Consider the following 25,278-nt stretch of genomic DNA (forward strand, 5'->3'; position numbering starts at 1 on the left):
TGTAAAAGTGAATTCCATGTCAAATGTTGATTTCTTCCATTTTAAGGTGTTACATTATTTCTAATATGATAAAACCTTACAAATGCATAGTGTGCTAATTCAGAATTTAAAAATTGAAATAGGGGCTGGTAAGAAATGTCCTTGTCTTCCCTTCACAAAGAAACGGTTTTCTAGTTGAGTTAATAGCATTGAAAAGTACATCAGGGAGAATGTCTGTTTTAGAGAATAAGCTTTGCGAATCAGTTCGTTCTTCATATGAATTTCTCATTAATACTCAAATGGTATGTTTAGAAAGGACTACTTTTCAGATCTTTATGCTGTAGAATCTCCCTTGTTATGGCATAATTTATACATTTGTGTGGTTTTAATATGTCAAATCCTTTTGTATACGGAACTGTTTTGTTTAGATTGAATATACGATGAGTCGTGTGTAATATCAATGTCATAATGCCGGAATAGCAAACGTTGCCTTTCTCAATGATCTCATGCCTCTCTTGGTGAATTGATAGTTTCCCAGTATCATGGCTTTGTTTTTCTTTGTGCCCATAGTACGTAACCCAGTACTAAGTATAGGATAGATACTGATCCAGCTATCTTACCTAGTTAAAAAATTGGTGGGGTTTTCTATGGAAAAATTACCCTGGGCCTTAGACCCAGGCAATAGAAGGGTTCTATGAAATCTGAGCTGTGTTGCCAGTTGAATTTTCGTATCATCAACTCATGTTTCTCATCTTTACCTAGTTCCTCTTTCAGTCAACATAAAGGTTTTATATTCCTTGAAATCTGAAATTTTGACCAAAAAAAATATTATGGTTGAATTTAGATGAAAGCAATGATACCATGTATGTAACTCCTTTTTTTTAATGTTTATTTTTGAGAGAGAGAAAGAGAGAGAAAGAGAGAGAGAGAGAGACCCAGTGTGAGCGGGGGAGGGGCAGAGAGAGAGAGGGAGACACAGGATCCAAAGCAGACTCCAGTACAGTGCCCGACGCAGGGCTCGAACTCGTGAACTGCGAGATCATGACCTGAGCCGAAGTCAGACGCTCAACCGACTGAGCCACCCAGGCGCCCCTGTGTGTGAATCTTTTAATCATTCCTTGCCCCTGTGAGCCTCAGCGTTTTCTTGGTGAGGTGGGTTGCCAGATGATGGCAAGTGCGTGGGCTGGGATACTGCACAGAGTGACATTTGGATCCTGGATGTACCACTTAGTGCTCTGAGACAGAACAAATTACTTAGTGTTATCCCTTGAAATGGGGGTTATTCCTTTATTACAGGGTTGTATTAATTTTGGTAACTTACAAAAAGTACCTGGCATCTCGTACCTGTCATGTGGTAGGTACCCAGTATATGTCAGTATCTCTCTCTCCTGTTTGCGTTGAACTGCTGCAGTGATCAAATTATTTTAACCTTAATGGGATCTCTTTCCTGCTGGGATAGGAGAAAAATGATTTGTTCTTCAATGCAGATAAGTTGTTCTAGAGGAATATCTTTCTGATATGATAAGAAAATTTTATCACTTGTATTTGTATAACATTCTTGGTTTTATTAGCTTGAAAATAGGGATGTAATTGTTATCAACACATTTAGAGCATTTGATGTTGGTTACATTCCAATTTTCAAGCTGATGAAACCAAGGTACATAAATACAGGAGCATCAGACATGAAGAGTATTCTGGTAGTTCGAGAAATAGCAGCAGGCTTTGCAGGTGGTCCAGAGAGGCAGAGACGGGCTAACAGCAAAGCAGAAGAAAGGGAACAGATTTAGAGACAACCAGGCAGGGAGTAGACTGGCTTTGTTGACTCTTTAGATTATGGGGGGTGGGGGTGGTCAGTGAGGAAAAGACAGGAATCTGACATTCATGGGTCACGTGTCTGCATCCATGATGGTGCTGGAATCCAAACTCAGACATCAAAGAGGTTGCAGTATTTATGGGAAGGATAACAAATTTCGTTTTGGACAGGTGGAGTTTAAGGCACTGGGGACATGTAGACGGAGTTGTCTGGTAAGGAGAGAAGTGAGAGGTGGGTCTGGAAGTCAGGGGAAAGTTTTAGGACCAGAGAGGGAGGTTTGGCCCCTTCTCAGCTGTGTGAAGCTGGGGGTTACAATCCGGATAGTGGATGGGGGTGCCTCTGCTGGGGATATGGCTGCGGAAGAGAGGGGGGTGAAGGTTGGAGCCCTTGCAAACACTCCTTTCTTGAAGCAGCCGGGGGAGTCTCAGACCCTAGATGTGAATTTAGAATCCAGATTGTCTTTTAATGATTTACACATGACTCGTTTCCCCAAAGAAATTGATAAAGTCAACCGTTTGGAACTGAAAAGCCGAAGCTGGAAAGAGATACAGCCGTCTAATGCGGCTCTTCTGCATTTGATTGACAGACTGATGGGTCTCTGGAGTCAATGGGAGACTTTGCCGTTTCATCACACTGCAGCCTTCCCGTAATGCACTTTCCCCAGAAGCTCTGCTCAGTGGTGGTTATGTACTCAGGCCAAACCACACAGTGTTTATTTCCATGAAATAAAAGTGCTACAGATGGCTGTGGAAAATGGAAGAAGATACTACCCCAGAAATGTTGAATTAGAAATAGCTTTTAACTATCTTCACCCTGAGTGCATAAGTCTATAATTAGAGGCCATGACCTAGGATACACGCGGAAATTGTGACTTCATCTTCTAATCTCTACTTTCGAGGGCTATTAAAAGAAGCGAATTGTTCTTGACTTTGTCAGGTTCTGCTTCAGACCTCTTTTTTTCCTTCCTCTGGATATAACTCTATCAATATCATAATTGTTATGATTATCTGTCCTGAAAGCTGTGTATTGACTGTGACCCCAAGCAAGTTACCAAATTCTCCTGGTGTTCATCCATCAAATGGAGATAATGGCATAGGTCTTATCATGTTCCAGTGACAAATAAATGAAAGGACACAGGTAAAGCCCCTTGGTAATGCTTGGCACATATAGGCACGCAATAAGTGTGGGCATTATTATCAGTAGGAGGAGGGAAGGGAGAAATATTGTCAGGTGCTGGGCGGGCATTGTCGATGAGAGGGAAATTGTTAAAGGGGAGGGGGAGTGAAGATGCTTACGGCAAGTGGCATTATGAGATGGTTAAATGGTGCAGGAGGAAGAAAGGGGAGCATTGACCATATCTGGTGTCCTTAAGGGTGAGTGAGGGTGGAGGTGAAGACACTGAAACACATACTACATGTTGTCCAGACCTGACAGTTGGATGTTTGGGACCCATGGGGTCCCTGACCGAATTTGTTGGTTTTCCTAATGCTGGAATCGTGTTTGCTTTGTTTTAGTTTCGTAAAATCAGACATAGTTGGATTGTAAGATATGGTGAAAATGGCAATAATTTGAGAAGGAAAGTCATTACGTTGTATTGGATGAAAAAGATCACTTTCAGATTACAAAATAGTGCCAAAAAAAGTACAGAACATTAAAATGTATAAACCAGGGACTTAGTAATGTTAATCTTGCAGATAGAAATATGAAATACCCATTTTTTTTTTTTTTTGCTTATTTGTTTGTTTAGAGAGGGAGAGAGCGTAGGGGAGGGAAGAAGAGAGAGAATCCCACAGACAGCTGTCTGTGCTGTCAGCGCAGAGCTCGAGATGAGGCTCGAACTCTCAAACTGTAGATCATGACCTGAGCTGAAATCAAGAGTCTGACACTTAACCAACTGTGCCACCTCGGTGCCCTGAAAACCCTGTTTTTTAAAAAGTAGGAGAAAAACAGAGTGAAGAAGACAAAGCTTAAGGAAAAACAGTGAGGCGGTCCACTTAAAAAAATTCATTAGCACACATTGATTATATAGCTAAAAACAATACCTCCTTTATCCCAAAGATATCAAGGTCAGTAACACTTTGGTTTCCAAATCCTGGGGATCACCCATGAGTTGGAATGGTTTCAGGATATGTCAGGATTGTAGATACCTGTGCCTTCCTCCCTCCCTCCCATCTGAAATCTAATCCAAGGGGTCTCAGGATCTGGACTTCACAGACCAAAAGCATTTCAATAAAGTCTGTGTGGACCAAAATAAGATTACCACCTTTCAGTTCCAGCCAGGAAGTGCTTTTAACAAAGCATCAAACGTTATCATGGTCAAAGACAGGTTTTTAATCAAGTAGAGTTATCTTGGTGAAAATTCTGTGTTGTCCTAATTTTTCCTTCCTATCATTGGGGACTGATTAAATAATAGGTCCAGAATTTGGAAAGTACTGGTCCCACTGTCATTTTCTGGCTCCCAGGTAGCCATCAGCCTGCACAGCTTGGGAGACAGAGATCCTGCCTCTTAAACCAAGTGCTGAAAAGACAAACACTTTTCCCAGACCACTTTGTGTCCCCAAGCCAGTTTACCAAAAGGATCTTTGTTGCCAGGGGATCTTTTTTTCTTTCTTGAGGCTAGGTTGGACTGGGGAGGGGATGAGGCTAGAAGGGATAAAAGGTACTAAAACAAGGAGGGGGGGGGGCGTGCCTGGATGGCTCAGTCAGTTGAGCGTCCGACCTCGGCTCAGGTCATAATCTCACAGTTCGTGGGTTTGAGTCCTTCATTGGGCTTACTGCTGTCAGCACAGAGCCCGCTTTGGATCCTCTGTCCCCCTCCTCCACTTGTGCTCTCTCTCAAAAAAAAAAAAAAAAAAAGAAAAGAAAAAAAAAGTAAATAATGTAACACAAAAAGGTGAAAATTTAAATACTTACAATGACTAAATAGTATGACATTAAGATATATAGGCAAGAATAAGTTATATTTTAGCATAAAGGAGTATTACATAGTATCACAATGGAAATAATTTCTTTCTCAGTCATTTGGTCTCAAAAAGGGATTTTATAGTGTGTGGAACTTTAAACAGGATGGTTTTGCTATTCCTGTGAGACCGAGACTCTGTATCACTTCAAAATATGAATGTGGTATCCATGCTGATTTTTTTAAAAATTAACAGAAAATTTTTCCTAATCTGAACAGATCATTAAGAGTATAGCCTCTTTCATCAATGTATGTGTTACTTCCAGAAAAACAAACAACCAAAAAGATAATAAAATTTAAAAAACTTGAATTGGCAGTTATTTATCAGCAAGAAAAGAGAATAAAAGGTAAAATGTGGAAGCAAAAACGTACCATGATACTTTTTTTTTTTAATGTTTATTTTTTCTTTGAGAAAGAGAGAACGCAAGCAGGGGAGGGGCAAAGAGAGAGGGGGACAGAGGATCCAAAGCAGGTTCTGTGCTGACAGCAGAGAGCCTGATGCAGGGCTCGAACTCACGAAGCCTTGAGATCTTGACCTGAGCTGGAGTCGGATACTCAACTGCCTGAACCACTCAGGCGCCCCCCCACCACCATCATTCTTTTATTATAAAGAAGGTTATAGGTAACTTTTGTTGATAGATTTCATGAATTTAGAATTATTTTATATTAACAGCTTAATATTCAGAGACATTTACTTTGTCAACTAGTTTGATTCGTACTTCTGGTGAATGAATGCTGGCTTCATCATTTGCAGGGTTTATAGTTTTTAGATAGTAAATGTATTGTCTGCTGCTGTGGAAACTATTGATTTGGGTCTAGACCTCTAAGCAAACCCGAGTATAAGGGAGCTGATCAGTCACCTTCTCCTCTCCAGGTAGACTGTGCAACAACACTCTATGCCTTGTCAGTTCTCTTGTTCTCTATAATCCTTTGGGGGTGAAGTTTCAGCTGAATTTTTTGCCTGAGTTAGAAATCAGATTTTACTCACTTTTTTAAAGTTATGTGTTTATTTTAAATTTATTTTTAAGTTTATTCATTTATTTTGAGAGAGGCAGAGACAGCGCAAATGGGAGAGGAGCAGAGAAAGAGGGAGAGAGGGAACTCCAGCACAGAGCCTGATAGGTGGGCTGAACTCCCAAACCCGTGAGATCATGACCTGATCTGAAGCCAAGAGTCAGGTGCTCAACCCACGGAGCCACCCAGGCGCCCCAGATTTTACTCACTTCTCAATTTGTCATTATTTCAAGAAACATTGGTAATTTTTTTTAATTTGTCTATTTTTGAAAGCGAGAGTGCTTGCGAGCACACGAGCGGGGGTGGGGGGGGGTGGGGGGGGGGACGCGGGGCTCGAACCCACGAACCGTGAGATCATGACCTGAGCAGAAGTGGGACGCTTAACCGACGAACATTGGTATTGAGTGTAGTATTTCTGACATCTCCAGGGGCGTTTGCTGTGTGAGTACCTGTCACAGGTGTCCACACTGGTAGCTCAGTTTAAGTGATGGACAAGAAAGGGGTGCTTTCTCAGCTGGGCGGGGAAGCCCCACAGGGCCCCCGCAATGTGCGGAAGGCACCAGCACGCTTGTCACGCTGTGCGCGGCGGGGAGAACCCCTGGGCCTCGTTCCCTGACCCAGGTCACATCACCGCCCCCCACCAGACCCTGGCTTACGTGTACCCTTCACGTGTCACGGAGGCGTCACGCAGAAGGAAGGGCAGTCACCTCGTAGCTGGAGGACAACGGGTGGCTCCCCACCGACAGCAAGGGGGCAGCCCCACGTGGCAGTGTGGCCGAGGAGTGGCCGCTCCCCCACGCGCACCCCCACCGCAGTGCTGCTGCCAGTAGCGGGATTGAAATCCTCATTTGGGCTACGTAGGAAAGTTTGCCCATTACACGTAGACCTCTTCTAGCAGATGCGCTCAGGCTGCAGATACGACTTGTAGCGGATGCTCCGCGCAGCGTAGAAGGATAAATATCCCTCGCCCACTCCCCGTGCTGCCCACCGACGATTCTTGCTCCCCGGGCATTCGCTGGCCTGTCGGCCCTGGACTGGCCCAGCTCCAGCACGCTGAGCGGTACGTGTGACACGAACATCGTCTTCACAGAGCCCTTGTAAATACCCTCCAGGGAGGAGGCCACTGGAATCCGGGGGTAGAGCGACTTAGGGATGGGAGTGCGTGGCCGCGATGCCACGTTTGAGAGTTCTGCTCTCCTCGGAAGGCTTTGCGTCAGTAGAGGACAGCGGCTCATCGTGCCCACGTCCTGAACAAATTGGGTGACATGTGCCTCGGGGACCACAGACGCCAGCCGTCTGAAGGGAAAGGAGGAGGAGCGAACTTACCTGAGTAAAAGTCTCAGGCCACACTGGTTTCTCCTCTCAGTCGTGATGGCCTCGGTCACCGCTAAGGAGGGAGTCTTTGAAGCACCTGTTACCGCTCTGTGTGTGGTGTGGATAGAAGAGAGCGGGTCAAAAGGGGAGCAAAGAAGGCAATGATGACATTTGATGCTAATGATCTGGCTCGTGGGGAGTGTGGGTGCCTCATTGCTCCCGATCCATCTAACACTGACGACAAAGCTCATTAGTCCTTGTGCCGGAGGCTGGACGCAGAGAATGGGACAGTGGCGCTCATGTCAATCACATTAGCTTCTCTGTAGTGACTCCGAAGCAAATATTGTGCCAAGAGACCGGGGCCTCAAAAAAGGAAGTGGATCTTAGTCAACCGTGTCTGCCTATACCACTATCCCCAAGGTGGGAAAGGGGGAGGGGCTTAGTGTGTGAGAAATGGATAAGCTGAAGGAGAATCGTTGGGCAGCTAAAATTTAAAAATTAAAAAAAAAAAAAGCTACTTAAATACATCCTAAAATAAAAGGACATTTGTATAAAAGGAAAACAAAGACCCAAGTTAACGTTTGCTTCTGTTACCAACGGCACTTGTTTATTTATTATGTTTATGTAAACAAAAAAAAGGAATTACAATAAAAAGAAGATTCCACTTGTAAGACGGATAAGCATACTCCACCCTGTCTTTCCTACCATATGTAGCTGTGAAGTTTGCAAAGAAGACTGAGGACTCTAACAAGAAACGGGATCAGGCAGATTGGGGAAGGAGACCAGAATTTGAGGTACCACCAGATTGGATGAGTTTCCTTTTTTTTTTTTTGTCTTCCCTGGTATCACATGGCATAGACCCGAAGGTGACCCAAAACCCAGTAGAGCACACTGGTGTGGACAGGACGATCTTCAAAGGAAGTCCTCACTTTCTGGCCTGAGGAGAAGAAAAGTGGACTCCTACATTCAGATGAGTGAGGGAAGTCACTGTTTTGTTTCTTCTTATTTCTTTCTCTCCTGTCCAACTTCTCGTCATCCTTCAGGGAGAGAGCAGCCATCGGGTTTGGGCAGTCATCTCAAACTGTAAAGATAGAGAAATCCTCTCCAATGAGGGGAAGCATGGTCCCACGAGTATGGGGGTGAATTCCCATTACTTTTTCTCCCTCCAATTGTACTCCTGTAATTCGGCACCAGACTGATTGAGACAGTAGCTAGAAGTAGATGCTTGAGCAGGGAAACTAAAGCCCCAGCCTTCTGGAAGAAGGATCCCAGGGAACTTGGAAGTGTTGAACAGATCACCTAGAGGAGGGAGCTCAAGAGAGATGGCACATAAAATCCTGTATGAACTCGTGGGTTCACTTCCAAGCTGTGCAAGTGTGGATCCGGACCCTAAGCAGCATTCTGAACACTTTGATATCTGACATATGGACTGGATGATTCCACTGAATGGAACACACAGTGGACAGATGCAGATAGCATTGCAAAAGCTTTGAGAACATGGACGTTCAAATCACAGCTAACAGAGGTGCTTTGGAAATTACAGCCTGAACTTACCATGTCGATCACCTCCCTTAAAAGGAAAATCAGCTTTTTCCTAAGGATTTCCTAAGGATTTCAGAGTCTCATAACATAATAACCAACATTACTCAAAATTGCTCAGTGTATATGAAGAACTAGGATAATCTCAATTTGTATGGTAAGGGACAGTCGGCAGTTGCCAGTGCTAAAGTGTCACGTGTTGCAATTAGTAGACAGAGACTTTAAATCATCTATTATAATTAATGGTTCAAAAAGTATGGGTAAACACTCTTGAAAAGAATAGAAAGGGGGTGGCTCTGTTGGCTGAGCATCCAACTCTTGATTTCAGCTCAGGTCATGATATCACAGCCATGGGATTAAGCCCTGCATAGGCCTGATTAAGATTCTCTCTCTCCCTCTCTCTCTGACCCTTCCCTACTCACGTGTGTGTGTGTGCTCTCTCTCTCTCTCTCTCTCTCTCTCTCTCTCTCTCTCAAAAAAAGAACAGAGTGTAAGGAGATAGAGGATATAATGTATAATCAAATATTTTAGAATTGAAATATATAATAACCAAAGTTAAAAATTTATGGATGAGCTCAATCCAGAAAGGAGATAATTGAAAAGTCAGTGGATTTAAAGATAGATCAATGGAAGTCTCAATAACAGGGAATAAAAGATTGAAAGAAAAAATAAACAGTCTCAGGTTATATAGGGCAGTACTAAAAATGTCTGACATTTTTGTCATCAGAGGTCTGGTGTGATTTGAAAAAAAATATTTGAAGAAATAATGGTTGAAAACTTCCTAAATTTGGTAAGACATAAACTTGCATATTCAAGAAGACCAGCAAATCCTACTAAATAGGATAAACTCAAAAAAATCCATTCCTGGATACATCATAAGCTGCTGAAGATTAAAGAGGAATAAAATCTTGAAAGCAACTAAAGAAAAAATGATACATAACATATTATAAAATAACAAGTTGAATGACTGCAGATTCTTCATTAGAAGCCACCAAGGCCAGAATGATACTTATTTTTAAAATACCCAGTGAACATATCCTTCAGATATGAAGATGGAATAATGACATTTTCAGATAAAAGAAAACAAAAAAATTCGCTGCCAGAGACCTGCTCTAAAAGAAATACTGATGGACAGAAAATGCCAGAGGAAATTTTGGAACATCAGGAATGAAAGAAAAACAATGATGATAAATATCTGGTTAAATATAATTAACTATTTTTCTCTCGAGTTCTGTGAACTATGTGTAATGACAAAACAAATGTAACACTAATGAACTTCTCAGTATGTATAGCTGTAATATATATAACAACTATAACATAAAAGAGGAAGGTCAAGGAACCAATATCATGGTAAGATTTCTCACTTGATGTAGTAAAATATTAATTCTAAAACAGACTGTGAAAAGCTAGATGTATATACTGAAATGTTTAGAGTAACAACCAAAAACACTATACATAGAAATTAATAAAAACTCAATAGATAAATTAAAATAGAATAGTAAAAAATACTCAAATAATCCAAAGAAAATAAGAAAGAAAAACAGGAACAAAATGTGGGTAGAAGCATAAAAAGTGGTATATCTAAGTTGCAACATTTAAACAAACTACATTCAATATAAATGATTTAACAGGGGCGCCTGGGTGGCTCAGTCGGTTAAGCATCCGACTTCAGCTCAGGTCACCATCTCATGATCCATGAGTTTGAGCCCCGTGTCAGGCTCTGTACCGACAGCTCAGAGCCTAGAGCCTGCTTCGGATTCTGTGTCTCCCTCTCTCTCTGACCCTCCCCCCATTCAGGCTCTGTCTCTTTCTGTCTCAAAAATAAATAAACATTAAAAAAAATGAAAAAAAATAAATGTTTTAACATACCAAATAAATAACAGATATTGTCAGAATGGACTTTAAAAAAATGACCAAGGGATAAGTTGTCTACAAATAATACAATTTAAATATAATGAGATGAGTAGGTTGAATGTAAGAGGTTAAAAGACTTACTACGTAACCACTAATCGAAAGAAAACTGGACTTGCCATATCAATGTCAGAAAAAACAGACTTCAGAGCAAGGAAAATTATCGGGGATAACGAGGATCGTTACACAAAAAGAATTGCGTAAGTTCACCAAGATGACATAAAAAGTGTATGTACCTCTTCTACCATACACAAAAATCAACTCAAAATGGAATAAAGATTTAAATGTAAGACCCAAAACTGTAACACTTTTGGAAGAAAACAGGGGAAACTTCATGACATTAGTCTTGGCAGTTATTTTAATGATTATCACTGAATGATTTCAATGACTTCAGTGATTGTCATTGGATATGACACCAGAAGCACAGGCAACAAAAGCAAAATTAGGTAGGTTGGACTACATCAAACTAAAATACTTCTGCACAGCAAGAAAAAACAGTCAAGTAAAAGGGCAACTTCTGGAATGGGAGAAAATATTTATAAACCATATATTCAAGAACAGGTTAATTTCTAAAACACACAAGGAACTCCTATAACTCAGTAGCAAAAACAAACAACTAATAACCTGAATTGAAAATGGGCTAAGGACTTGAATAGACATTTCTCCAAAGAAGATATATGAGTGGCCAACAGGTATATGAAAAGATGCTCAACATGATTAATCATCAGAGAGAGAGAGAGAGAAGGAAGGAAGGAAGGAAGGAAGGAAGGAAGGAAGGAAGGAAGGAAGGAAGGAAGAAAAAAGAAAGAGAAAAAGAAGAAAGAAAAAAAGAGAAGAAAGAAAAAGAAGAAAGAAACAAGTGCTGGTGAGGATGTAGAGAAATTGGAAATCTTGTACTCTGTAGGTGGGGATGAAAAATGGTGCAGCCACTATTGAAAACAATGTAAAATTTCCTCAAAAAATTAAAAATAGAACTACCATATGATCCAGAAATCCCACTTCTTATTTATTCAAAAGAACTGAAAGCAGGATCTTGAAGAAGTATGAGCACTCTCATGTTCCTTGCAACACTATTCACTATAGGCAAGAGGTGAAACAACCCAAATGTCCATCGACGAATGGATAAAATGTGGTATATACATATAATAGAATATTATTCAGCCTTAAAAAAGCAAGCTGTCCTACAATAAGCAACAACGTGGATGAGCCTTGAGGACACTATGCTAAGTCCAATAAGCTAGTCATAGAAGGATGAATACTGCAGAATTCTACTTACTATATCTAAAACAGGCAAATTCATAGGGGCAAAAAAATAGAATGATGTCTGCCAGGGACTCGGGGGACAGGAGAAAATGGGGAGTTGCTAATCAATGAAATGTATGAAATTTTAGTTTTGCAAGATGAATAAGTTCTAGAGATCTGATGGACAACATTGTGCCTCTGGATAACAAAACCGCATCGTACACTTAAACATCTGTGTTAAGAAGGTAGATCTCATGGTAAATAATCTCACCAAAAAAAAAAACTGTCTCCTAAAAAGAGTATATTAACAGTGTATGTACCTGACAACAGAGCTTCAAAGTACATGAGACAAAACAGAACCGAAAAGAGAAATGGGTGATTATAGTTGGTTGGGGACTTCAGCATGGCTCTTGCGGTAATTGATAGAATAAGTAAGTGGAAAACCAGTAAGAATGTAGAAAAACTGAACAATACCATTAACCAACTAGATCCAAATGACATTTATAAAGCATTCCTCCTCAAAATAGCAGAATAGACGTTGCTTTGAAATCCTCAGAGATCATTCACAAAGATAGATGATATCCTGAAACATAAAACATATCTAAAAGCAGTTAAAAGAGTTGAAATAGTTCAAAGTGTGTTATTTTACCGTAATGGAATTTAGCTAGAAATCAACAACAGACAGGTAACTGATAAATCCCCAAATGCTAGGAAATTAAAGAACTGCTTCTAAGTAATCCATGGATCAAAGAGGAAGTCTCAGGAAAAGTAGAAAGTATTTTGAGGTGAGCAAAAATGAAAATACAACATACCACAATTCATATGAAGCAGACAAAGCGGGACTTAGAGGGAGATATATAGATTAAGTGCTTAGGTTAGAAAAGAAGAAAAGATCTGTAATGAACAATCTAAGCTTTCACCTGAAGGAGCTAGAAAGAGGAGAGCCAAATAAATCCAAAGCAAGCAGAAGGAAAGAAAAACAATAAAGTGTAGATGTCAAGGAATTTCAAAACAAAATTAATAGAGCCAATGAAGTCAGAAACTGGTGTTTCAAAAAAAAGAAAAAAAGCAATGAAATTGATAAATCTCTAGCCAAATTGACCAGGAAATAAGATGCAAATTGTCAATACTAGGAGTGAAAGAAGCTATTTCACTACAGATCTCACATACATTAAAAAGTAGGTGAATACCACAAACAAGTCTGTGTACATAAATTCAACAATTTAGAGGAAATGGACCAAATTCTAGAAAAAACATCCTATCAGGACTCACTCAAGAAGTAGATTACCTGAACCGTTCTGTATCCTTTAAACACATTTTTAAACTCATAGTTAAAATTTCACTGCCCAAAACCCAAAACCCAAATCTCCAGGTCCAGATAGTTTTCTACCAAACACTTATGGAAGAAATGCCACTAATTTCACATGAAAATAGAAGAGGGGGCAGGACTTCCCAACTCACTTTATGAAACCAGCATTATCCTACTGCCAAAACCAGACACATTACAATAAAATTACAGGCCAATGTACCTCATAAACATAGATGCAGAAATCTCCCCCAAATATTAGCAAATTGAATGTAGTAATATATAGGAAGAATAATAAACCATTTCCAAGTGGGGATTAGACCTGGAATGCAGTGCTAATTCAGCATTTGAAAATCAGTCACTGTAATCCACCATATTAACAAGCCAACGAAGAAAAGAATCACATCATAATGTCAATTGATTCAGAAAAAGCAATTGTCAAAATTCCACATACATTCGTGATAAAAGCTCTTCATCTGGGAATAGAGAGCAACTTCCTTAACCTGACACAGAACATCTACAAAACTGTGCTGCTGGCATCTTAGTTAATAGAGAAGGACTGAACACTTTCCCCTTAACACTGGGGCTAAGACTAGGATGTCCATTCTCACTGTTCCTATTCAACATCATGCTAGAATTCCTAAAAAAAATTCCTAAGGAAAAAGAAACTAAAAGGCTTACAAGTTGTAATAAAACCATTCTTATTTGCAGACAACATGCTTGACCATGTAGAAACATCTCAAGAAATCTATGAAAAAGCTCCCAGGCTACGTTGTTCATTGGATTGCAAAACTGCATAACCAATCTGGGAAGTAGTCTAGCAGTTTCTTATAAAGGTAAACACACTCTTACCATGTGACCCGCCATCCCATTCCTCCTTCATGCAACAACATGGACATATCAGTTGTTTCCAGGCGTTAGGAGTATACAAGGATCAGGATGAAAGAGTTTTTTTGAGGGGGTGATGGAATTGCTCTGTGTCTGACTCATCGTGATGATTACCCAAATCTACATATGTGTTAAAACCCATAGATCTTGAACATATTAAGAAACTCCTTGATTTTGGTATGTTAATTAGAAAAAATTGCGTCTAAAAAGTTACCAGTTTTCATGGTAAAAGTGAATGGTACCTGATGTTCTTGTGATTGCTCATTGATAAACTAGATGAGATCCCTATTGTCCAGTAGAACGTTCTGAGATGATGGAAGTGTTCTATTTATGCTGTGCGCAATGTGGTGAACACCAGCCCCCCTGTTAGCTAATGAGCACTTGAAATAGAACTAAAATTTCAATTTATTTCATTCAAATTAACTTAAAAAAAACCCCACACGTGGCTAGTAGCTACTGTATTGGACAGAGCAAATATAGATGGTTGTATAATCACTGTGATCCCAGACAGCAAAGAAATCCTAATTCTTTTTATCCATCCATTAGAGAGGGATAAAAGACAATATGACTGGTTTGTATTTCTTGACTCCAAGATTTTCTGATTTTGTCCCCCTAGTTCCGTAAATTCTTTATTTGTTAATAAAAAGGTAGACTGTGACTTCCGCGAGATGACATACAGAGGATGACACTGAGGTTTGGACTCACATCAGCCAAAGAAGTTAGTAGATAAGTTCAAGTGTGTGATAATGAATACATACAGGAAGCCCAAGCCCAAATAATGTTGTCTTTCTGTCAATAACTAGTGCCTGTTTCAGGTGCTGAAAACACTGTTTGCAACCCCTGTCGTGAGTACTGAAAATACAGTCCAAATCCTGTTTTCACCCTAGTTAGTTGGAACGGTGTAGACATTAGCGTCAGTCCAGGGTTTATGCAAGCGTCGGGAAAGCAGCACATTGAAGGGACCGCCATTCCCCTGAAGTGTGTGTTAGATTAGCGGCTTCCCCCTTCCAACAGGGTTCTGTTGGAACCTGTAAGAGGTAGGAACACAACCCAGGCCTGCTGAGTTCAGCTCTGTGATGGAAATGTTTGGCCGGTATTTCTTTACACTCCGTCTGGACTTAGTTTGCAGTAATTTTTCCCCCTCTTATTCATCGTTTTCTTGGGGACGTAGTGTGATACCTCCTTTTCATGTGTGTTTACTTTTCATTCTTTCGTTAATTGGAAGCACCTTGAGGTCAGAGGTTAGTTCTATAGATATGTCTCCTTTTAAAAAATATGGCAGCCTTTGCAACATTTTCTGTCTCTCTCTCTCTCTCTGTCTCTCTCTCTCTCTTTTTTTCCTGATTCCATCTTAGAAGGAATGCAACCCACAGAAAGAATAACTTGGCCATGATGAAATAAGCCAGTGATCAAGTAATTCAGTTTCTCAGCTCTTTGACCTTCTAACTAACTCCAGCTAAAAGAGCTCTCGGGCTCTCTAACGGTATGTCTTTAAAGCTGCAGAGGGACTGATGATAACTTTGAAAACGAATTGGGAAGTACCACTTTCTGGTGTATTTTCAGATGTAGTTGGTGCTTCTCAAATTGGGGGCGTGTTTGCCTCCAGGGACTGAGGCCTACACTGCAGGTTTATACAACCTCAGGACAAACGTGGACGGGCTTCCTGGAGCTGGTTCCCTCGTCGATTTGGGAAAGCAATGTTGAATGATCTTCAGTGGAAACATTTTTTTTAAGCTTTTATTATTAAGGCAAAAAGTGATACATTACAGAGTGTATTATATGGCTCGCGTGAATTTCAGGGAGACTTCCAAACAGAATCTTTTTCCTGGCAGACTGCGGACTTCTTTGGGCACACCATTCCTGTCGTCTGCAGATGAAGACACAGAGTACCAAAAAGAAAAAAAAAAAAAAGAAAAAGAAAAAGAAAAGAAAAGAAAATACTGAGCACCGCTGTCTGAGGTGTAGTCAGGTGAATTTTTGCCCAGTGGTTTGGAAATGAATAGTCCACAAATCCAGATGCTTGGTAATAAAATATATCACCTCATTTCCCCACGTTTTCCCGTAGTTTTCTTGACATTTAATATCAAAACATCAAATTTAAAATCTGTCTTTTACCTATAAACTCACCAGCTCTCCGTTTTTCTCACCTCACTTTTATCTTTTCCTTCCTTGTCTTCTTTGGACATTGATTAGAAGAACTGAGGGCAGAAAAATAATGCATACCGTAATGAAGTATGGAAAATTGGACATCTGCCTACTTAAGTTATAGTATTGTACTGAAAATGCATCCAGAAAGGTCTTACAGTTTAATATTCTTTTAATAAGTTGTACAGGGTGTTGCAGAGTTGTGAGGAGATGTCTGCACTGAGAATCAGGACATCTGTGGGGGCTAGTTGTGGCTTTGTTATTAACTCTCTTTAACCTTGGGGAAGTCATTTCTCCCATTTGGAACCTAGGCTTATCCTCAGTCAGATGAGTTTCAGTGCCCTTGCTCAGCTCTAAAATGTCACTATTCTGTTTTCCTAATCCCACGAGGAATGATCTAATCCAAAGACTTTGGAGAATTTCAGTAAGTAACATAGAATAACCTTATTCTTGGCTCTGTGGTCTTTTTGGTGCTCTCTAATGCTTGTAGGGATACCGAGTGTATTCGTTCTTTAAATATTTAGTTTCCTTGCCTATACCATGCTGCATTGAATCCAACCATAATTGCAATGGTTTCTTCCACCATAACAATAATGAACTTACCTTGGTCAACCCTGGGCTGTAAAGCCCCTTGAAAACTTTGGAACTTTCTCTTTCTGAAACCACCATTGAATTTTAAATTTGTAGCTTTGATCAGCTTTTGTGCAACTAGGAAAGCCTGGTCTGTTATTGGTGCCCAAGGATTTTTCTTTAGAGGATTTCTACTCTTCCCTTTATTTCTCAATTTGAACTAATATTCTACCCTGGGCATTACTCCAGACGTCAGACTATCACCAGGGTGCAGGCTTTTGGACAGTTTCTCGGCAAGTAGTATTAGGTGTACATGATGCTTCTAGAAATACATTGCGGATAGTACTCTAATATTTCATGCTGGACATTTTGAACAGTCCCTTTGTGAGACAGAAAAGCATCTCACATCTCTGTGCTTGTCTCTGTCCCTTGTTCAGGCACTCTTTGCATCTTGTTGGGGCTCACACAATAGGCTCTTCCCTTGTGTCAGTAATTCATTATCTTCTCTCTTTGGACGCATCCTATACCCTGTTGCCACAGTAACATAAACCTTCAGCATAAATAGCATCACCTCCTGTGAGAACCTTTAATGCCTTTCTCCTACACTTTCCTGCTCTTGAAAATCTTATCTCAGCTTGACTGCTCTGGTTTTATCTCTACCCATCTCCTTCATGTATCCTGCCATGCTAGCCAAGCAAGGTCGGCCACCAGTCATTCTCTGAGACAGCTTGTACTGTCTAACCCACGTGGTCTGTAAGCACCCGGCTTTGCTGCCTGGAAAGACATCCCCACCATGTTTCTTCTTCCCGCTTTGTCTACCCAACTTCGGGGCCCACCTCAACTGCTTCCTTCCTGAAGCACTACCCTGTTCCCACCACGCTTCCTTACCACCTGTCTTTTACATCAGAAATTGCCATCTTTCTTTGGTCTCACAATACTCTTCCTCTCTTTGCCTTGAACATCTCAGATGTTGGCACAAAACTGTGAGGATAGATGCTGTAACTTCTTCACGTTTATTCTGACCTCAGCAACAAGCAGTGTCTTACATGTTGCATTTAATAAATGTCTGTTGACTTGAATGACACTGAATTAGGGTAGGTTTGGTATAATACTGCTGCAGACGAGGATTTTTATCTCCCCTGTTGGTACATTCTTGCAAACCAGAGAGAGTTTTGGCATCACAGACTTCTGGGTGGCGTCGGGGGCCAGAGAAACCCCCCAGGGGAAGCAGCATCTGGCCATACTGTCAACATATCATCCCTCTAAGGGATTGCCATAAGCGTATAAATACTTGTTTTTGGAGGATGAGTTCATGCAAGGGTAATGCTTCTTGGGAGGAGACTTACTAATTGCTGTAACAGATGCCAAGGGGAATTCATTGCAAATATAAGGTGGGTCATTTTCTAATCCTTTAGAGTCTATTCTTAATCTGACCTTGAGCCACCCGTGTTGCTTCCTCTTCGTCTGTGTTGCAGTAGGAACCCCGTGCCCCACCTCATGCTTCCCACCTCCCCCCATCGGCACCTCCACACCTGGGCTCATACTTCCTCTCTCCAGGCCATTCTTTCATTCATTCATTCATCCGCTCATTCATTCAGCACCTATTTATTTCGTGCCTTCCATTGGCTGGGCACTTTTTCAGGAATACATCTGTAAATACAAGGCATGCAAAAACCCCTCTCTCCATGGAGCTCATGTTCTAACACGTGGTATGCCCTTTCTCTGTCTCCCACCCGTCTGGATTTTAGGACAAACTTGCCTTGGCCTTTGAGCCATCCCTGACTGCTTCGGCCAGCTACTTTACTCCAGAGTTCTCAGAGGCACCTGTCACCCGTTCCTCCTCTTGGACAGACACTGTCTTGTATTCTTTGCACTTCTTCTGTGTGGATGTCTTATCTCTGCAAGTGTTTTATAGGCTTCTTATGAATAGAAACCATGTCACCTGTTCATAAAAAGGTGTGTGTACCACTGTGTATATCCCACATTACGTACACTATTCACACATGCTCAAATCTCCATCCTTACCGCAGACTTTGCAGCTCGGTACCCAATAAATATTTTTAACCGATTTAAGATACTTACTGCTGTCCTTTATCAAGTACAGCAGCTCTAAGGCTGTAAGATCCTGCGTGACTGTGTCACTGGGTGGTGCTACGATGTCCTCTTTTGCCAAGGAACCAGTCAAGCGCCAGGCACAACCTCTGCCCACACCTCATCAACTGATCAAATCACCTCTGCGATAGTCTGTGTGATGTTTGTAAATCTTTACTGTAACACCAAAGCTGTTATTAAAAGGAGCAAGAGGCAGCAGCGGGGCGGGGGGGGGGGGCGGGGAGGAGGACGAAGACTGCTCATAACGCCTCTCTTGAGTTTCTCTCCCCATCAGAGACTGGTACCTAAACCATCAGAGTGCCTTTCTCGCCTTTATTTCTGAGTTAACGCTAATGGTTGTCCAGCATAAAACTCACCGTGCTATTAGTAGGATGGCAAAATGAGCTTAAGGTGATCAGTCACCCTCCTTTGCATGATCATTTAGGAACAGTCTGCCAGCAGAGGCCAAGGCTGGAGGCAGCCCATCAGGGGGTGCAGAACTGGGCAAGGCAACTGCTAGGAAGGGGACCCCCCCTGAGGCCCCCACTGGCCTCATGTGCTAATGAAGTGAATTGCCATCAGTTTAAATGTAAAAATTCAGGCATGGGTTTTTAAAGAATTTTGTTACCAATGGTTATTTTATTATAATAGTTGAGGGGCCTTATATGTGGGTGTTTTTTATTGTTTATTTATTTTTGAAACAGAGGGCACAGCGGGGGAGGGGCAGATTGGCAGAGGGGGTGGGGGAGGGAGGCAGAGAATCCGAAGCGGGCTCCACGCTGCCAGCAGAGAGGATGTGGGGCTAGAACTCACAAACTGTGAGGTCGTGACCTGAGCCAAAGTCGGATGCTCAACCGACTGAGCCACCCAAGCGCGCCGGGTGGTATAACGCACGGGCTCTGGGGCTTGTTCTGCAGGTTCAAATCCTGCTTCTGCCGCTTAGCAACTGTGGTAACTTGAGAAAGAGTGAATCTCTTTTTAAAACGGGGATAATAATGGGAAGCCTGGGTGGCTCAATCAGTTAAGCGTCCACTCTCCATCTCTGCTCAGGTCGTGATCTCACAGTTCGTGAGTTGGAGCCCCACATTGGGCTCTGTGCTTACAGCATGGGGCCTACTTGGAATTCTCTCTCCTTCTCTCTGCCCCCACCCGACTTGTGTTCTCTCTCTCTCTCTCTGTTAAAATAAATAAATAAACTTTAAAAAATGGGGACGATAATAGTACTTACTTTACTGGGTAAAGTGGAAAGCTGGGTCCTTGGAAAGCTTAGGTGAGTTTCTAATACTGGGTCCTTGGAAAGCTTAGGTGAGTTTCTAATATGGTCATTGGAGGCCCATGTATAGGTGGAAACATACATATTCAGATGTTAGAAATTTCGAATACCTTTTTATTTGTAATTTTCCATCCTTTTTCTTTGGGTATTTTTTTTTTCTTTATCCGTTTATTTAACCTTTTCTATGTCATAGAGGAAATCTGAATTTTTAGCTATCAGGAGGTGGTCCAGTGACCCAGAGCTTCCTCAGAGGCTCTTACATTGCCAGAGCTAAAGATACTCTATTCAGAGCTTCATTTTTCATACATTTATTCTATAGCTACATCACTGCACTCTTACAGTGCAGTGGTTTACGAGGCATACTTTTTAACCTTGTAGTGATCAGACTGTGCCTGACAGGAACGAGCTGGAGAAGGCGGATTTGGTGGAGTTATAACTAATGACACAACCACACTCAGAGGGAGTCAAGTCAAGGTGAGCCGTCCTGGCAGGAGGCCCCGGTGCTGGGCCACAGTCTCATTCTGTGTCACGGATGAGAGTCTAGGTGGCATACTAAATGAGAGGAAGCAGGGGTGCCTGGGTGGCTCAGTGGGTTAAGCGTCCGACTTCAGCTCAGGTCTTGATCTCACGGCTCGTGAGTTTGAGCCCCATGTCGGGCCCTGCACTGACAGCTCGGAGCCTGGAGCCTGCTTCGGATTCTGTGTCTCCCTCTGTCTGCCCCTCCCCCACTTGCACTCTGTCTGTCTCTCTCTCAAAAATAAATAAATGTTAAAAACATTTTTTTAATGAGAGGAAGTAATACATCAGGAAGGAAAATCAAAACTAAACCATTTCTGACGAAAATGCCTAGGGCATCATGGATGAGGGTTTTTTTCAAGTGTATAAGTGAGACCTGATTTAATAGCAGTTAATGTGAAGAAGTCCTCTGGGGGTTGACCATCTGACTCAACCGAAAGCCTACTGTATAGTCTCAGGCCACGTGAATATTACAGAGTCCAGAACAAGGGAGGTAACGGTGAGAACACAGCTAGAGTGTATTTGGTTCTTTGTACGTTTTTTTGTTAAGTTTATTTATTTTGAGAGAGAGAGCAGGAGAGTATTCAAGCCGGGGTGGCGGGGGGAGAGGCAGAGAGAGAGGGAGAGAGAGAGAATCCCAAGCAGCCTCTGTGCTGTCAGTGCAGAGCCCAACACAGGGCTTGAGTTCACGAAACCGTGAGATCGTGACAGGAGCTGAAACCGAGAGCCAGGTGCTTAACCCACTGAGCCACCCAGTCATCCTGGTTCTTTGTACAACATTTCAAGAGGGAAGTTGATACGCCAGAGCAGAAGCAAAGGAGGGAAACCACGAGGGCAGAGGATTTGGAAAGTGTCAGATGGTTGAGGGATGTGAAGAAACTTTATTTAATAATGTCAAGACCATGTATCAGTCAGCCAGTCAACGAGCATGTAGTGTGTATGGTTATGAAGTGTCCCAAACTGTAGGCGACTAGAGAAGAGATCATTTGGAATGTAGGGATGGGATTTTTATTTGTAGATACCGAGTGACTGGTCAGGCAGAAGAGGGTTATAAGTTTTTTATTTTCTGAGGGCAGAATGGGAGTCCCTCCGTGGGGTCATAGGACTCAGTTCCTGGAGGGAGGGCCTTCCCCAGGGGGTACGCACAGGCTGGGATGAGACCCCGGCTCCTGGGAGAGGAGGTTGCGGGAGACAGGCTACATCACAGAAGTTACGAGAAGAAAGGATTCTGGTAGGATTGTAGCCGAGGGACGGTCCGAACTCAGCAATCTGGCATAGTCTCACTGAGAGATTCAGTGCATGTTTGTTCTCCCAGCTCTGGTTGTGCCCTGTAATTTGTATTCAGGGAAGGCTAGTTGCTGTATTTGTGAGGATGTGGGGAACATGCTGTACATGCATCCCCTGCTACCCAAATCTCTTTGGTTTCTTGTATCAGATGATTTACTGATACCTGGTTCTTGAGTGCAGAGAGTGAGAGGTGCCTGCTTTGGTGTCCTTTCTTTTGGGGCAGTTTGGACAGCATCCTTCCTAGGAGCACAGAATTCACTTCTTCCCTAATTATTCTTTTCCTCGCATGCTCCATTTCTCTGTGGTTTTAGCGCTGACTGCTGATGTCCCTATCTTCCTTTCCTCCCTCCCCAACTCCCACCCCCTTTCCCTCTCGAGATGTTTATATGTTGTTTCGTGTACTCTAAATAGAGATGAAGCGTTTCCTCTCTGGCTCTGATGAAATAGGGCCCCGTGCTGTGTATGTGTGTCTATAAATACAACCACGTACACGTGCATATGCATGAGTTAGTTGGTGCAGGGCTCACACACAGTGCAGCGAAAAAGACGTTTTCACACAACTATGTAATTGATTTTTTTTTTTTTTTGGCCTTACTGGTCTGAGACACAGAAAATTAAAAAAAAAATAGAAAAGAAAAGTAAAAGCAGAGGAAGCCACGATATAAAAACCACCACCACGAACAACCACCCTGTGAATCCTAGCGCTCTGTGCAGTTTCAGCTGTGTGGCGAGCCCAGGAGAAGCTCACGCTGGAATGAGTTCCTGACATAGTGACCTCATTCCCAACACCGCCTCTCCGGGGCGGCGGCGGGGGCTGCGGGAGCTGTGGCCGCGGGTGCCACAAGCCTGTGGGCTGTGCCGGCAACGAGGAGACCCAGGCGTGCGAGGGCTTGTGCGGCCCCTGGAATTTATGACAAATAGCTCACTGCAGCTAAACTTTGATCCAGTGTTACAGTCGAGCCGCCTGTTACACACAGGAGGGAGATCCGTCCTGCATCACAATGAAAAGCCAGCCTTAGAGAGAGAGAGAGAGGGAGAGGGAGAGGGAAAGGGAGAGGGAATGTGTCAGGTTTATAATTACAGACTGGTGAGTATATGACGCTAGATCAATTTCAATGTGTGTGTGTGTGTGTGTGTGTGTGTGTGTGTGTGTGTGTGTTCGTTCTTCAAGCATCCGGAGGTATGTGCCCTTTTTTGCTGTTTTAATGATGCAAAGATCTGAATTGGCGCTAACGCGTGCGAGGGGACCCGGGTCCCTTGGAAGGAGGATGCACCCCCTCGCAGCCCCAGGCCCGGGGTGCATTCCCAGCCCAGAGTCTCCGCGCTGCACAGACAAAGGAGCCAGCGCAGACAACCAGAGGAGGCTGTAGCTTTTCTTGGAGCGATGACTCATTTCGGTTCACAAAGGATTCTGGGCAGGGTAGTGAGAAGTCAGGTCGGCTGATCCGTCCCTATGACTTCACTTTGCGGAGAACAAGGCAGAAGAGCAGTGATACTGCAGATTCCCGAGGCACTGCAGTGCGATACTGGCTCAGTGCGAGTGGCTGTGATGTATGAGATAGGCACGGGACAGACCCCAGCTGTCCCATGCAAATAGGAGGAAAGACTGGTAAAGAGGATCTGTTTGTTTGTTTTTTCTTCTAAAATCGTTACCAGCAAAGTACGTTCACAGAGCCTTTTTAAAGGTGCTTCTTGCCAGCTTTTGAACCGAACTTGAACCAGTATGTCGAGCCCCGAATTGTAAGAAGAGCTGAGAGTTCTGGAAAACTCAGTTTTTAAAAGTAGACCTCCGAAGGTAAAGTACCAGATTCCTGTTATGTTCCACGTGCCCTCAGTAGCCAATCTGAAATGCTCATATTTAGGACATTATTACTCGAAGGTTTACTCTTTCTTCTTATTCCAGATTCTAGGACGTCCGTTTCTGTCACTGGCTCCTCCTTGTGCCTGGATGCAGTCCCCTAGCATGCACCAGGCTTTAGCGTCAAAGCTACCTGGGGCATGGAGCCAGTCCAGAAAGGGTCAGGTACGTTTTCCCTGCTTTTCTTTCAAGACGTGTTGTGTGCGAAGCCATATGGTAAGATGTCGACACCCGCTTTGAGAAGAGTACACTGTCCCCTGAAAGGTGGTCTTGCCTCAGTCTTAGGCAGCAGACATGCCCCGTGGTAGGCTGATGCCACCTCAGCAGCATGATTCATCCCAAGTCACATCAGAGCTGAAAAGTCAGACAGCTGTAGGATTTGCAAACAGGAGATGATTAAACCGCTTCAGATTTCCATCCGCTGCAGTATCTCTTCCACTCTTCCGGTGGGGCATTCTACAAATACTGTTTGAAATGTCTTCTTCTCAATTAATATAGTCCCCGAAATTTGGCGTGTTATTTGGCCTGTTAACCTACATGTAGTGCACTGAAATCCAAGAGAGCCTGATTTATATGCTCAGGGACTGTTTCCAACACTAACATCAGATTGAGGTTGCTATTAACCACTAAGGAAGCAAGCGTGTTTCTTCCTCGTCTGCTTTAGGATTCAAATGATTACATAGCTGTTTTCTTACAACATCCATGGGCTTTTCACACAGAAGCTTTTTTTTTTCTTTAAATAGTGAGATGGCAAAATGTGGTCCTCAGAAGTCCATTACATGCTACGTTTCCAAAGTGAAACTCGGCAAATCCAAAAGCGTGGCTTTAACTATCTCGTCGAATTCGTAGGTTTAGCACTCTTTTTTATTAAAGATGTTTCGAGAGCACCAAATCCCTGATGTCATTTGTACTCATAATGAGAACATTTTAAAATGCAAACTCTGCATTGGGTAGGCTCCTTGAACCCCTCTTCTTCTCTTTGCTTTCATATCCATTGCCCTCGCTCACTCTTCCACGGAGGGGCAGAAAGCATGCTTCCTTTCTACACGGTTAAAGATGTCTCTTCTTTGTGCACAGTGCTGTGCATCTTCAAAGCAAAGTCGAGCATGTTGAGTCAGTATTAAAAGATGCTTGGTGACACCGTAGTATATTGAGAATATACAGTAATTATATAAGGTCCCCACACCCATCATTTCGATTCATCCTTAAAGACCCTATTCAAAGTCTCCCTCTTGCGTAAAGCCTTCCCTAATTGCTCCAACAGCAGGTCATTTCTTAATGCTATTATAGAATTCCTACTTCTGTCTATGGATAGATGAATGTAATTATAGATGAGTACATTCCTATTATTAAGTTAATTTGCTAGCCATTCATGTATTTTCTTGTATCTCTTCTAAGGATGTTGTAAACAGTGATTTAAGTATGTTCTAGCTGCTTGTATTTTCATGCATTTATTTCATGTTTCCCCACCCAAATCATAAGCTCATTGAAGGCAAGGATCGAGATTTATGTCTGTGTCTACAGTTCCCATCTCCTAGTAGTTCCCTGTACACGGGAATCCTCCTTAAATAGT

The 25,278-nt window shown here is 42.4% G+C and overlaps 1 protein-coding gene across 7 annotated transcripts in view; it reads left to right on the forward strand.

The window, feature by feature from the left end:
• STOX2 (storkhead box 2) overlaps window positions 1-25,278 on the forward strand; it is a 269,212-nt gene that overhangs the window by 210,374 nt on the left and 33,560 nt on the right. Inside the window, exons 1-3 of one of the 7 annotated variants that reach the window (XM_027077088.2) lie at window positions 19,524-20,041; window positions 20,077-23,642; window positions 23,751-23,870. The exons of 4 other annotated variants lie outside the window; for them this stretch is intronic. In XM_027077088.2, coding sequence (XP_026932889.1) covers window positions 23,846-23,870 — 25 coding nt within the window. In that variant the 5' untranslated portion in view covers window positions 19,524-20,041; window positions 20,077-23,642; window positions 23,751-23,845. Of the gene's footprint in view, window positions 1-19,523; window positions 20,042-20,076; window positions 23,871-25,278 lie in introns of those variants that run through there. 2 more of the 7 variants (XM_053216272.1, XM_015077177.3) reach the window with 2 other exon arrangements.

This window comes from Acinonyx jubatus, chromosome B1 (genome assembly GCF_027475565.1).
Source record: "Acinonyx jubatus isolate Ajub_Pintada_27869175 chromosome B1, VMU_Ajub_asm_v1.0, whole genome shotgun sequence".
Lineage (NCBI taxonomy): Eukaryota > Metazoa > Chordata > Mammalia > Carnivora > Felidae > Acinonyx > Acinonyx jubatus.